This window comes from Silurus aristotelis (assembly GCF_946808225.1).
Source record: "Silurus aristotelis genome assembly, chromosome: 9".
Lineage (NCBI taxonomy): Eukaryota > Metazoa > Chordata > Actinopteri > Siluriformes > Siluridae > Silurus > Silurus aristotelis.
This window is the reverse complement of record NC_139582.1, coordinates 20235125-20250966: the sequence shown is the minus strand read 5'-3', so window position 1 is coordinate 20250966 and position 15842 is coordinate 20235125. Positions and strand designations below refer to the sequence as shown.

At 37.2% G+C, this 15842-nt stretch overlaps 1 protein-coding gene across 1 annotated transcript in view; it reads left to right on the top strand.

Annotated features, from left to right (window-relative positions):
• The first annotated feature begins 298 nt into the window (after positions 1-298).
• Positions 299-15842, top strand: part of spata17 (spermatogenesis associated 17) — a 32900-nt gene continuing 17356 nt past the window's right edge. Inside the window, exons 1-7 of the mRNA XM_083550521.1 lie at positions 299-404; positions 649-738; positions 3277-3358; positions 5393-5443; positions 8523-8626; positions 12338-12461; positions 14417-14593. Of these exons, the coding sequence (XP_083406647.1) occupies positions 337-404; positions 649-738; positions 3277-3358; positions 5393-5443; positions 8523-8626; positions 12338-12461; positions 14417-14593 (696 nt within the window). The 5' untranslated portion in view covers positions 299-336. The remainder of the gene's footprint in view (positions 405-648; positions 739-3276; positions 3359-5392; positions 5444-8522; positions 8627-12337; positions 12462-14416; positions 14594-15842) is intronic.

Sequence of the window (15842 nt, the reverse complement as noted above, 5' to 3'; positions counted from 1 at the left end):
AATAGATGTGTAAAAAATAAAATTAGAGTCTTGTGAAAAATAAACTTATAATATGAACATTATAGCCATAATAATTTATAGTACTTTGGATACTTAAGTACATTTGAAGGCAAATACTTTTACACTTTTAAATGAAAGTTTAAAGGGAGCACTTTTACTTTTTATTGGAGTCATATTTTATCGAGTGTATCTCTACTTAAACTCAAGTACATGGTTTGTTTACTTCGTCCACCACTGGTTACACCTGTGTTGTGGTTTGGGAGTCGTAGCCCCGCCCCCCTGCTTCCGCTGTTGTGTTCGCTTCCTCGTTGTCATGGATACCAGTAAAACACAGACATGGCTCGGCTGGTGAAGCTGTACGATCAGATAGAGCACATTAAAGAGCAATTTTTTATCAGAAACAGGTAAAGTCAAAAGATTTTATATATATATATATATATATATATATATATATATATATATATATATATATATATATATATATATATATATATATATATATATATATATATATATATATATATGAGATATTATCATGGCTCCCAGGTGTAAAAAAACAAACAAAACAGTCAGACACTTGGGGAATATGCAGTTATATGATTCATGTTTATTTAATTTTTTTTAATTATTGATCGACTTATATTATAGAATAGCGGAAGAAAACCGGCAGAAGGAAAATGCAGCTGCAGTGAAAATTCAAAGCTGGTTTCACGGCTGTCGGGAGCGCGCCTACCTCAGGTACACTGGATCAATAACGACTTCACGTTTTTACCTTTACTTTCTTCATCCATCATCCAACAACTTATCTTGCCTAATATTCGCCATGTTGAAACTCTCCAAATCGAAGTTTTCAAAGTGGCTTATTGTAAGAATATATTTCTTGTATCTCATATGGGTTCCCTATAAGCTCCTGTGCTCCGAAGCAGTGTCATCATTCACACTTAGAAAGTATGTCCAGTACCAGTCAAAAGTCTGGACACACTTCAGTGGTAGATTTTTTTGTTTTCAACAACATACTGAAATTTTTTCCAAACAATGAAAAAAAAAACACAAGCAGAATTATGTGATCAACAGAAAAGTGTTAACTCCAATGTAGCTACAATTAGCTTTGATGACAGGTTGGCAATGTCTCATCAGATTCACGAGGTAGTCCCCTGGAATGGTTTTCAGGTTTACAGATGTACCCTATCACGAGTTCATTTGTGGCATTTCATTTTTGCTTAATGTGCTTTAAATCATCAGTTGTCTTGCAAAGAGGAAAGGGTGAGTACAAAGCCCTATTAGTGCTACTACTGTACAACTACAAAAGAGAGAAGGATGGTCCATCGTAACTTCAAGAAATGGAGGTCCGTCTATCCGAAAAATCCCCAAAACTTTCAATGTATCCCCAAATGCAGTCTTTAAAATCATCAAGTGCTATCACGAAACAGGGCCATCCCAGGAAAGAAAGACCAAGAGCTACCTCTGCTGCAGAGGATAAGCTTGTTAGAATTGCCAGCCTCAAAAACTGCATAATTACATACTTGCTTCTCAGAGTTCAAATGGCAGACATATTTCAACGTCCACTGAAGAACAACGGATTGATGACCTGGTGTCCACAATCACCTGATTTAAATCCAGTGAAGATGATTTGGGATCAGTTGAACTGTGGAGTGATGGAAAAGCAGTTTTAATGTACAATGTTGAAATTAATACAAATAAAAAAGAGAAGGTGTGTCCAAAATTTTGACTGGTACTGTATACATTAAAAATAGGATTCTTTTGTCAGAATTTCTGTCAAATCAAACTTACTCTAGTATCCGTGTAAGTATGTAAGTGTAAGTCCCACCGCCAGCTTTATCAAATCGTAATAAATATAATAATAATAATAATAATAATAATAATAATAATAACCTCCCAAAACTCCCAATCTATCAAAGCTAAATTTCCCCTATGTGGTTGTGATGATGAACAGCCAGGATATGTTATCCCACCTGGTCCAAGTAGATTCTCTAGTTCAGGGGTCTCCAACATGGTGCACCAGGTAGCCCGCAAGGACCACATGAGTAGCCCGTGGGCCTTTTTCTAAAAATAGCTGTTTCCTACTTTGCTAAATCATTGTTGATAATTATCATGAGAAATCATTAACATGATCAGTGTCTTCACATAGATGAATATCATACATTTTTAATAATAACATTTAATAAAAGGTAAATGTTATTTTAGATCAAACTGAAAACTGTGTGTATCAAACTGGTAGCCCTTCACATTAATCGGTACCCAAGAAGAAGCTCTCAGTTTCTAAAAGGTTGGTGACCCCTGCTCTAGATCCTCCTGAGTATAGATTTCTGAAAATGAATGAATATAAGCCATTTTATTCATCAGAATCAATTGAAAAATCATTCACTTGATGCTCATTGTGAGACCTTCAAAAAACTGATCTCATTAAAAATAAAACCTGATCCAATTAATGTATCCATGGTTTTATGTAGCCTATTGGATCACCATCGGTTCTGAATAAAAGAGAACCTTGGTTGTACTCCACAGCAAAGTCTCTCAGAAATGTTAGTAGAATCGTATAACATTGTAGAACCTGGTATTCCCATTCATTCTGAAAGATCTAATGACACATTTCTTACACCAGTCTTCCATTCAGTAATATTTCTACATAGTATTTCAAGCATTAAAAAAGTCAGTTGACGAATGTACAACGGTTACACCGAAAAGAGCATTTTCTCCACATGCTGGTAATCCATTACAGCGTGCACGTTTTTTTTCTTTCATAAGCCTAAAGTGCTGTGGACAATTGCAGGCCCCTGAGCTACATTTCCGGTGACCTCTGCATGCTAAATCATTGTCTATTTCGTTCTTAAGACCTAGAAATTAGCAGGAGCACTTGGTGCTCTAGCAATGTCAACCTCCATCTATTTCTGTGCAGTCAGCAGACAAACTCACAGACAGTAGGTTCATTTAGATTACTTTAGTTAATTGATCAGTGTGTTAAGTGGTTAATTAGGCACAATCCGAGCGCCTTAAGTGCAGTACTCGGGTTGCCACCTTCCCTATATACGCATTGATTTTTCTAGGGTTATAAAAATAGGGTCTTTTTTCAAACAGATGGCCTTGTTGAGGCCCGCATCACCATAGACATGCATTTAGAGGGGACGCTTTTTGATAAATGAATGCAAATGTCGGAGAAGCCCAAACCACTTAGGGCTCTTAGGTGGAAGCTTTCTAAATGCTCCTTTCACTGCTAATATCTAGCGAAAGGCGATTAACTCAGAAATATTGTTTCAGATATCTACACCGGAACGCAACGGTAATACAGAAAACGTGGCGGGCTTTCAGCGCACGACGGTACTTTAGGCAAAGGGTAAAGGTAAGTTGCGCCATTGTGTAATATCGATTATGTTATGATTACCCTCATTAACATTCAGCGGTTCACAGACGTGCCACGACTTACACCTCAAGTAGCTTTGTAATTTGACAGTATGTATTGATTAGCTATGAAAGGCCTTATCGGAGAGAGGCTGCTGATGTAGCGCACTTATTCCTCTCCCGAGCGCTGACCGGGTATTGTTTAATGTTGGTTCGTTAACAACCGATTTCAGAATTATTGGCACTCAAAAAAAAATTATTATACTTAGGAACTATTCGTCTATTTTTTGTAATAATGGATGTATTTTAAAATTAGACAGCCTAAGAAATACATCATATACATGTAAAGCACATGGTCACCCACTAAAATGGATCACTTTTCATTAACCATAAAAGAAATGGCTCTTCAGAAATAACTGTTGCCTTTAACCGTGTATGAGGCTCAATCAGGACGGAAAACCGAAGAGCTATTAGGTAATGCGTATAAAATTTCTGTATGTTAACCGTTAAAAGGAAAGTACAATCTGATATTTCCATAGAATGCACTTAAAATATACAATATGACCAAATGTTTGTAGACAGCTAACGTCACATTTATACATGTAAAAATCCATGAAGTTACTGAGCAACTCAAGAACTAGGAGGATGGATTTAGACAGTAATGAGCACTTTACTGAACAGTACATTCCAACAAGGATGGAACTATAATGAATCGTTTCATTTATTATGGTTCAGTGCCACCCGGATCAGGATGGAGTCCCTTTTGACTTTGGTTCCTCGCAAAATTTCTTCCTATTACCATCTCAGGGAGTTTTTACTTGCCTCTGTTGCCCCCGGCTCGTTTATTAAAAATTAGGGCTAAACTTATTGTCACTAAACATATATGTTCTTATTTAACAACCTCTTTATCTCTGTGAAGCTGCAGTGGGACAATGTCCATTGAACATCCCATTCCAGATATCCCTTCCAATGTTAAAATACGCCTCACTCTTCGAGAAAGGTGAAGAACTCAGTGATCATTTCAGCCACATGAGTATTGTGAGATCAGGAATTGGTCAAAAAGTAAGGTCTGGTGAGGTGGTCTGGGGTGAGTCTGGGTCTGTCCACTCCAACCTTGGAATACAATGTTTTCACCTTGTGCATGGGGACATTGTCCTGCTGGAAGAGTTTTTCAGTTTCAGTTGGAGGGAAAATTTAATGCTACGGCAAACAAGGATATTTTATATATGTGTGTCATTGAAAATGAATAATGTGGGGAAGACCCATATATGGGTGTGGTGGTTGCATGTCCACAATCATGCATATAACACGCCTAAAAAACAGATCTGCTGGTCATATTGCAATATATTAGACAATTAGTGCTATCTATCCTCTTCGTCCATGAGCTTACTGAGACTAGCCAAGGATTACATAATGCTGCCATCTTTTCCACCTAGAGAGCGAGGATGGCATGGATTGTGATCTTTTATGTCACTTTGAACTGCTGATAAGTTTCAACCAGTTTAGCTCTAGACCTCACATGCATTATTTATTTAGCACTGTTGCTCATTTTTATGTAGTGTGCAAATAATTCTGACAATATTTTCTATTCTTGATTGTAACTGCTTAAGTAAACTGAATTAGAAGCCTAACAGTAGCAATAATTCGGAAGTACTATTCCTAGCGATACCTAAATACTGTATTATAATAAATAAATCACATATTTTCCTGTAGCGATTATTCTCTGGTACAGTTCTCGAGTTTTATTCCCCTTGGGACACCATTGATTATCAAACTCAGCATAGAGTGGTTTGCCATATATCTCTATTAGGTTCCAGTCTGCCTAGCATAGATTTTCCTCAGTCGCCGCTGCATTACATATTAAGAACAGCCGTGTCCCTTCAATATGAGGCCTGACTTAACTTGCAGCAAGCTCTTTGTTGCCTATTACGTGTTACGTATAAAGCAGATTCCTCTCGTGCATGTAGGGAATGCTTCAGAAAGCCACAGGATTCAGTCCCTGTAATGTAACACTGTCCCCTTCTCTTTTTCACAGGTCGCATATTGTCTCATGAACCTGAATTTCTACAATGAGATGGCTGTCAAGGTGAATACATCTTCACTTGGTATCAAGTTTGTATTTTTGTTGAAATCTACAAGCAGAACTTCTCGCTTTTTGAGTAAAAATCAGAAAACACATAGTACGATTTTGTATTATGTATGTATGTGTGTGTATGTATATATGTGTGTGTGTGTGTGTGTGTGTGTGTGTGTGTGTCTGTGTGTGTCTGTGTGTGTATGTGTGTGTGTGTGTTCTATTCTCATGATTAAAACCGTGGTTGTCCAGATGTGCTAGCCTCAGAACAGGAATATGAACCTCTGTATAATCAGCTACTCAGGAAAAACAGACTAAAGTATTTGTTTTTCCCTCCTTTTTTTGACTTTTCGTCTTTTATCAGTTCCGCATGGTGCATTCTAAGACGTATAAAGTAGCAGCTTTATATTTGAGCGATGCATTGACATTTTTATTGGGGTATCAATATGCAATGAAACTGTAGCTTTACAATCCCATGTAGCACTTTTTTTCCTTCCCTGGTGTTTAACCTTAAAACACTTTAAAAAAAAAAACCATCCCATTTATTGAAAAGTGGCAGGTTCCCACTGATGAATGATATCACTGTGATATTTAAAGGCCACTGGAAATCAAGAATTGAGTGTAGTTTTATATATTCATTGGCATGTTGAATGTAGGCCCTAAGCCTGTGCTCTCTGTCCACTCATGTTACATGAGTCTAATTGGAGCGATGGAGCCTGACCTTCTTCCCTGAGGTCAGGGTGCACGAGGCTGAAGGTCCTGTCACCACTTAGACACAAACAGAAGCTGTTCAACAAGGCAGATGTGTTTTATAGCTCTTGTAAAAGAAGAGACTGTTATGACTAGGAAGGAAAAAGCAAATGTAAAAAACATATCATGGGGGAAATAAGGGGCCGGTGTGAGAATGGAAGAATAGATCCAATAAGACCGTGTATAAAAAAAGACTCTGATTTGATCATTTATGGGTGCTTTTTAAAAAATGGTTGCTTTTATCCCTTTTTTGCATTTACGAGACCAGGATAAAGCAGCTATTGATATATAAAAGAAGGATTTATCTATGATATTAAATAGCTTTTCCACATGACAGTGTTTGCTGTATGAATTGCTGTCAAACTACGGTTCCACGTGGCCACAGCACAGCCATCACAAACTTTCTCTTTTCTTTAACACGGGTCCGGGTCGGTCTGTAACAGAAAATGAATTGGGCTGGAATGACTAGCAATATTATTGTAGAGATTTTATTATGATTTTAAATTGATCTATTTTGCCTCTTAATGCAAGATTAGTTTGTTAATATATATATACTATAAACCTATTAAAAGAGCATTATTTCTATCATAATGACATTTTTTCAAAATTCTTTGTTATTGAAATCAAAACATTTACTTTCTTATGCGTATGGATGCGCTCAGTGGGTGAATATAACAAATAATTAGTCTACGTTAATAACTAAAGGTCGATTGATACCGATAGTTAGGATCGTACTTGCTGATAATCGATTAATCACCCGATAGTTTTTAAAATGTATACTGGATAAAAACATACCAACATAACACTCTATGTAAACAGTACTAAACTTTATCTCAAAAATAGAAAAAAAAAAAAAAAACAGTACTAAATGATAAAAAATGTGCTAAGAAAATTAATATGAATATATTTAGTAATCAATATAATTCTATAATTAATAAATAAACAATAATGAATATAGCGCTCTCCGTGCAGCATGTTATCTGACGTAAAAACAAACAGTACGTGGTGTTCGTGATTTGCCTCTAGAGGCCGCTCTCGTAACGACAGCAGATCAGAAGCCGGAAAAACTATCTGTATTGATTTTTGTTGATAGAAAATAGTTTTAGCAATCAGCTATCGGTGTCTCGATCTCTATTAATAACTGTATAAAATATATAAATATATATATAAAAATCTTTATAAAAATAAGAGAAATTTTAGTTAAATCCAACCATTAATAATAAATATAAATATGATATAAGTAAAACATTTAAAATAAAATTTTCAAAATATGTCAAGCATTGTTCAGAGAGCCATTCCAAATGCGGGGGTGGCCCGTAATTTGGAGACCCCTGATGTAGACGTTTAACCACAGACTCGCCACGTAGATTTGACTCTCAGCTCACATACCCATTGCAAAGTATACACTCAGTGTTCTCATGCTTGCCAACACCAAGCCAATCTTTTTTTTTTGCTACAAGGCTATTCTGGTTTTCATCCATACTCTTTCTGATTCCTGATCACCTGATCATCATCATCATCATCTTTTCTCTGCTTGTGTTCTGTATAGTGGTTTTTTAGCCTGAATACATTTATGAGATAAAAGATTATGATGATGATGATCACCTGATCATCATCATCATCATCTTTTCTCTGCTTGTGTTCTGTATAGTGGTTTTTTTAGCCTGAATACATTTATGAGATAAAATTTGAAATTATTTTATATCAATATATTAATATGACATGAGGTCCAGTTACCAGCGTGACACTAAAACAGGTAGTAACATAATATTTACAATTATCTACATTTGATTTTAGTGTAATTCAATAACAATTTCTGTGTTCTTTTTTTCCTAATTTAGTTTCAATTGCTCACACACATTCTTTAGCAAACGCCAAAGTGCTAGCTCGTTAATAGAAACCGGTGTTTACAAGGCTGCACACATTTGTATTAGACCTAAGTGAGCAATACGCATCATCGATTTTACTCGTCTGAAAGGTCAGCGAGAATTCGGATTTGCGGCGTGCAATTACTTTATTTAGAATTATCTATTGACTGCTGATCAATGGCAATTTTCATTTTGTTTTGTTTTTGCCTTATCATTTTTTTTTTTTTCGCCTGCTGATGTTTTAGTCTCCCAATTATCCTGAAGGACATGTGTCCACTCGGGTGCACTAGTAATGCTGTCCTATACGCTCGGTTGTGTAACTGTGTGTAACGGCTGCGCCTGAACCTTCTTTGTTTATGTAAAGACAATAATATTTTATTTATAATAATGAGCACATTCATGTAACTAAGGAGGCGACCACACAAAAAAAAAACCTAATTGATAATCCTGACAATTTTGAATATTCTCGACAGATACAAAAGACATGGAGAGGCTACTACGTAAGGAGGTACGTCCACAATTACTATGCACGGAAGAGCTACTTGGAAAACTTGGCAAAAAAGAATGAACAAGTCAGGTGAGTGTGTGTATGTCACTATATTTTTATATTATATCTCACTATACACATACATTATATAGACAACCGTTTGTGCTTTTTGAACATCCCTTTCCACCTTTAGTCCCCGTTTGCTATTATAATAACCTCCACTCTTCTGGGGAGATGTTCTTTTTTTTTGCTAATTCAGACAGAAGGGTTTTAGTGAAGGCAGGTACTCATGTAGTTGGGATGAGGAGGTCTGGGCTGCCTGCAGCGTTCCAATTCATCCTCAAAGTGTCCAGTAGGGTTGAGGTCAGAGCTCGATAGTGGGAGATCTTCCACCACAACTTCAGTAAAGCATACCTTCCTGGTGTTTGCTTTGTACACAGGGAGATTGTCATGCTGGAACAGGTTTGGGTCCGCTAGTTTAGGTGAATTTCTATAGTTGGGTGTATTTAGATATACACATACACACGCACACAAATACAGTATATATATATATATATATATATATATATATATATATATATATATATATATATATATATATATACACACACACACACACACACACACACACACACACACACACACACACACACACACACACATACACACACACACACACATAAATTCACACTATTTTGTACTCAGCAGTATTGCTATTTAAATCCATGACTTTCCACAAAGATAAATGACTCCCTATAAAGTGTAAAGCGTGCCGATTAGCAACATGCCAGAAATTCCTTGCCCACGGGTTCCTCAGCAGCGAATGTTACAAAATTAAAAAAAATTAGCCCCTCATTTCAGCCGGCTTCTACATTAATAAAACACGCATGCTTTGAGGCTAAAAATTTTACCATCTTTTACTTTTGATAAAATCTTGAGTCAGATGTTAATGTGGCCAATATATTTTGTGGCAGAAAAAAAAATATCTTTAGGGTTTTTCCTAAAATTAAATGTGAATTTGTTAAGTGCTCCTTGGATCTGTAACTCCAGCTCCCCATCGCCGCCTCCAGCCACCAGAGACTGAAGTCACTTAAGAGATGCTACTTGCTTTTAATGGGGTTTCTCACCTATGAGTCACTTTTGCTAATGTGCCTGAAACACTGAGGATTTTTTTTTTGTATATATAAATGGTGGGTTTAATGACAGTATCCAATTGTATTTGATGAATAGTTTGTAACAAATGTGTAATACTTTACATTTATGATACCATATATGATTTTATATATATCTGACTCTCTCAGATTTAATAAAGATAAAATATATACAAATAATATAGAATAAATCAAATTAATGCAATACACTTTTTTATTATATTGATTAAAGTGAGTAATCGATTAAATTGGCACAAATGAAACTGATTAAATAAAATTTAATAAATGGAAAAATTTAATGAAGCAGTATACATTTGGTAGACTCCATTTGGGTAATACAGATTTATTTAAGTGTTTGTGTGCGTGTGTGTGTGTGTGTGTGTGTGTGTGTGTGTGTGTGTGTGTGTGTGTGTGTGTGTGTGTGTGTGTGTGCGTGCGAGTGTGTGTTTTACATTTAATATTGGATCTTCTTAAAGATGTTATATTTCATTGTTCTACTTAATACTTTAACAATTCGGTCACTTTCTCCATATGGTAAAGGAATTTCCTTATAAGAGAATTCTTGACGTACATGAAATGCTAAAGAATCCATATTAACGACTGTTGTAAAAACAAAAGTGGAAGGATTTTGCGCAAGCTCAATACCAAATCTGAATTTTACAACCCCAGCCATTAGGGTTGCACAAGCCTTAGTGCCGGTCCCAAGCCCGGATAAATGGGGAGGGTTGGTTGAACATAAGACAATTGGCTTAAGCTGTCAGTGACCCTCTCTTCCCCTCCTTCCCTCGATCTCTCCCTCTCTTCCTTCCTTCCTCCCTCCCTCCCTCCTTCTCTCCCTCCCTCCTTCTCTCACTGCCAACAATGAAAGATCTCAACCAAAAAAATAAATAAATAAATAAATAAATAAATAAATAAATAAATAAATAAATAAATAAATAAGCACAACACTGTTGCCTATTCATTAGCAGAGCCTTGATGACAAAGGGGGCCACTGCTCCTGTGTCCATCTTCAGCCCGCATATCTTAATGAAGTCAAGGCCCCGGGTTCGGCGCGGCAATTCCACAGCAAGAGTTTGTGCGATGGAACACTTCATCATTTGTCGAAAAGACACTTAAAGTTCCTTCGCTTAATAAGGGCTTCCTCTGGGCTTGAGTAATTAGAAGCGAGCGGCTTGCATATTTACTAAACGCGGAGTGTCATTGCCACCGTGGCCTGTTTCCCGCATGAATTATTTCTCTATCTGTAATAAACAGCTGGGTAATTATTACAGCCGTAATCAGATAAATGTCTCTCTGCAATGTTGTGGCAAGGCAAGTCTTTAGCTCCTCAGCAGGAGAATTGATGGACTGCTAGTGCTAAAGCTACTTTCGTGACTCTTGCGTATCTTTCAAGGGCATTTGTGGGGGGGGGAGTTCCTTCACTTAATGTATTGCAAACATTTGCACAGCATTTAAGGCCGGGAACCTTATCAGAGTAACAAAGAAATTATTAATGACTGTGTGATGCAGAGATTTTCATTTCAACACTATTCCTACTGTATGACATGGTTAAACAGGTTTCGATGACTCTTCAGATGTACAGGCATTCGGGATGAAAAAAGTGCGAAGTTCGATGTGTGTGTGTGTTGTGCGCATGTGTTGTGGTTTCGAGGACACTCAAAGGTCATCTGCGAGCGCCGCTCCCATGTCTCCCCACTGGTCCATCAGCCCTAATGAGCTTTATGTGTTTCCCCATCGCCTTGCTCAGACACAGATTGAGATCCCCTCCACGGTTACAAATCTGTTTGGCTTTTGTCCACTACAGTGCAATTAATAATAAGTGTGAGATATAGGTCAGCGAGGTCACACAGACTGAAGCAGGGGGAAAAAAAACACAACAGAGTACTGAGACGGAAAAAAAAAATGCACAACGTAAAATATTACACTCCGAAAAACAAATCTAGATTTTTATGGTGTGTAGTTTATCCAGTGTTGTCTGTCATGCTGATAACAAGGGGAAAGCTGCTGTACTGTAGGTAGGAAGAGTTCGGTGGAATGGGGCAAAAATAAGATCAGGCTAACTGGAAGATTTCGCTCACTATTAATACAGAAGTCCGTTTCCTGCTGACTAAAATGTCTTCGTTTTACATATTTCATTTCGTAATTTAATCTTCGGCTTGAAGAGAAGGAGTGGGGATGTGGGGGTGGTGGTGGTGGGGGGGGATCATGGTTCTGCAAAAGTGGTGATTTTTAAGTGTCAATATACTCAGTTCCATAATCATATGTAAAAAGGAATAATAATTGAAAAGTGAGAGCCGGGGATGAGCTCTTTCTCGTTTTCTCTCTCTCTCTCTCTCTCTCTCTCTCTCTCTCTCTCTCTCTCTCTCTCTCTCTCTCTCTCTCTCTTTCTTTCTCTGGGCACTTATGTGTAGATTAAATAGAAATGGAGCAGGATTACTAATTGTGTGTGCATTGTGTGTATTGTGTGATTGCTGTATGCTCTACTCTACTCTACTACAAACAGTTGTGTGGATATAAAATATAACACATATAGGGCATTTTTTTATTACAATGTTTAAAAGTAAATTAATAAACAATTTTAAAGTAATAAAAAAAAAGTATAATCTTGTTTTTTTTTGTGTGTGTGATGATTTGTGTTATTTTTTTAAAGGAAAGAGCTCGAGGAATTAGCAGAGCAGCAGAAAAGAGAGCGAGAGCGCCTCGCCATAGAAAGAGAAGAGAAGGAGAAATACATGCAAGCTCAACGACTTCACTTCCTCCTCAGCACCAAACAGGTCAGCATATATATAAATATAATTCATTAATAACGCGTTAAAGCTAATTCATTTTAACAGCACTCATTTTATTAACGCAGCGCGCATTTCTGTTTGCCCATTTTTTTATAAAATTATAAATAAATAAATAAATAAATAATTATAAAAGAGGCGAAATTAAAAGTTTTTTTTTTATACTCAGATATAAAAAAAAGAATTAACTTCACCGAAGAATCATTTTTATTCATTAAACATTTGTTTTACTGTTGTCTCAAATTACCAAAAGGCGCCATGATGCACACATCCGGCAATTAAAACCGTCCGTGTGAAAACATCGCAAACTTTCCTTTTGGTGACTTGATGATTTGCATAATTGAAAACACCATAATACGATACATTAAAGATACAAATGAAGCAGCTACCGAGGCGATACGATGCGATTCACCCCTATTACATTGCAGTGAGATTCGATTTAGATTCGATTCAACACAATGCAAAATATGTTTCTATGCAATTCAATATGTTACACATAGTTTCCTTTTATTTCTTTGGTTTAGACAGACAGCAAATGATCAAATTTACTTAGTTGCCTTCTGGCTTCTAACGCGTGGCTCTTTCACAAACAGGCCTTTGTAGTGACATATTCGCGTCTGAATGAAATGAATGAGAAAGTACTTCAGAAACAGTTAAGAAATACGCGAAAAACGATGCATCACGATATAAATGCCAATTTGTATCGACAATCATTTACCACCATGGACATTAGGGTAGGAAGATGCCATCGGCGGCGCTCTGCGGTCAGTATGCGGAAATGAGGTAATAAAACGTATCAGCTAATCGCAAATGGAGAACAGATGTGTGGAAGCAGCATGACAAGGGATTGAAAGGGGGGAAAACTGTCGAGAGGGGAATCGGAGAATGGCTATCATTGGCTATTTTGTTGTGTTTGCACAGCTACTGCTCGCCTTTTCCTGGACAACTACATTCCTATGGCTTAACCCGACACATCTGCTGTAGATAATCAGTGCGCCTCATTAGCCGAATTAGCCGTTCGGACCGAAACGATAGATAGATTCCTAGGAACAGGGCGGCGTAAATTTTCACCTGTGCAGGTGTCAGCTTCGCATTATTCAGCGGCGTGCATAAAAAGCTCTTTAAAAAGGTCACGCACCCCGAGCTGAACCCTCCATAAAGCAAGAGCTGGTGTTACTATCTTTGTGTCTTCATGCACTTCCTCTTAGTCACTCGCACGCTGCGTGTGTGTGCTAGGCAACTTCTGTTCCCACAGTCTGACCTTGTCGGGAGGAAATGAATGGGCCTCCAACGGTTCATCGTTAACCAGAGAAAATTCTGCTGGACAAAAGTGGCTGTGCTGACATAGATGTAGTTGCTCAGTATGAGGGTCAACATCATTGCTCTTTTCCCTGGAACACCGTGGCAAGTCAGGAGTTTCCACCGTGTAGCCCCCTACCAGATGCACTCGTCTTCAAAAAAAGCCCCCAAAGCGGTTCATTAGCACATGATATTTATTTATATATATATATATATATATATATATATATATATATATATATATATATATATATATATATATATATATATTTATATAGGTATATCTCGCATAACAGCTAGACCTTCCAGCCGGATCTTCTTCATCAAGGTTGCGTCTTCCTAACATTCGAAGCTAACGTTCATGCTAGGTGGAATACTTGACAGGCGCTGGCGTGATAGATATACGTCTACTCACGGGAGGCGACGAGTATAATTGTTTTGCCGAGGTTGAGTGATTAAAAGCAGGCTCGTCGACATTATGTGCGGCGTGTGCGTTTTTTGCATGAACACCTTCGATAGGTGGAAAGTGAGAACGAAAACACACAAATGAGGTATTTTTCAAGGCCACTGGAAAAGTCTGAGTGCCTCAGTCCTATGTTAATGATGTATATTAGAAATTCTATTTGTATGTGTGTTGTTTGCAGCGCCCAGGTGTGTTTAACTCCCCGTTCCGCTCAGAGCCCGATGAAATGGAGCTGAGGTTACGGACAGTAAAGCCTTTGCGGGCAAGATCCGCTCCCAAAGAAAGAGCAGCTGACCAGCAGCCGTCTGGATTTTTGTCTAGCATCGAGAGACTACCTCCGATACACAAGACGCCACAGGTAGACGCACCACATGGCCTAAAATACCTGTAGGAGACTACAAAATCAGCATGACCTAACAAATATAGCTGGTTTCGGAAAAAAAAGCTTAAAAAATTGTAGAATTTACATTATTTAGCGTTCCTGCGCAAAAAATATGAAAAGTATGGAATTTGATTTGAGTGATTTCCAGGTTTGGATTAGTATGGAAAAAGAATACTGATTATTGGAAAAGATTTGTGTTTCCATACTATTGCCCTATTCAGTTTTAAAAAAAAAAATCTATTTTTTGTTACTCTGATTTATATTTTTTTATAAATTTTTTTATGAAACAAAGGCTACGTCTACACTAATCCAAATCCATTTGGATTACATTTGATTTTCATTCTAAAAACACTACGCGTCCACACAATCATTTTCAATCTTTTCCCGAAAATTGTACATCCACATGAAAATGTATTGTGCAAGCACGAATAGCAAATGACCTGCGTCATTTCCGCCTGCCGTTTATTTACTTTTTCAGCTCTTTGAAAAGAAATGTATCCAGTTTGGAGAGCGTTTTCGAAAAGCTACATTTCCATTGACGGAAAAAGCCGTCTCAGTGTGGACGGAAGGCCAAAACCGTGCGCCTAAAAACATGTAAAAGATCAGAAATTTTGATTCGGACATACAACAGAGATTATAACATAACACATGTTATATTCAGTATTTAAAATCATTATTTCAGATGTTGTATATGGTTAAAAAAAATCTGTAGTGCAGTCAGCATATTCAGGGTCTAAAAAAGTAAGAATTTTGAAAAAAAAAATGTGTAGAAACTCTGATTACTTTTAGAATAAAAATAACTTATTAGTCACAAGACAAACTTCATTTCAAGAACATGTGCTAAAAATAGCAATAGATTAGTTTGAAGCAATTAAAAATATTATTGCTACGTAGACAAAATAGTCGGCTGAAGTACCTAAAGCGAAAGACATAACTTCCAGTATTCAGACATAATAATGAAAGGCAGAGTGTGCAGTTAATTATCATAGAAGATTACAAGCTTTCATGACTGATGTAGGATCAGGGCACCCTGAAGAGGCGTTAGCTTAGTGGTTAAAGCATTGGACATTGGATTCGAAGGCTGTGAGTTCAAATCCATGCTACACCAATCTGCCACTCCTGGGCCTCTGAACCAGGCCCTTGACCCCATAGCTGCTCAGTTGTATATATGAAAAAATGTAAGTCGCTCTGGAGGCTAAGGGCATCTGCCAAATGCTGTAAATGT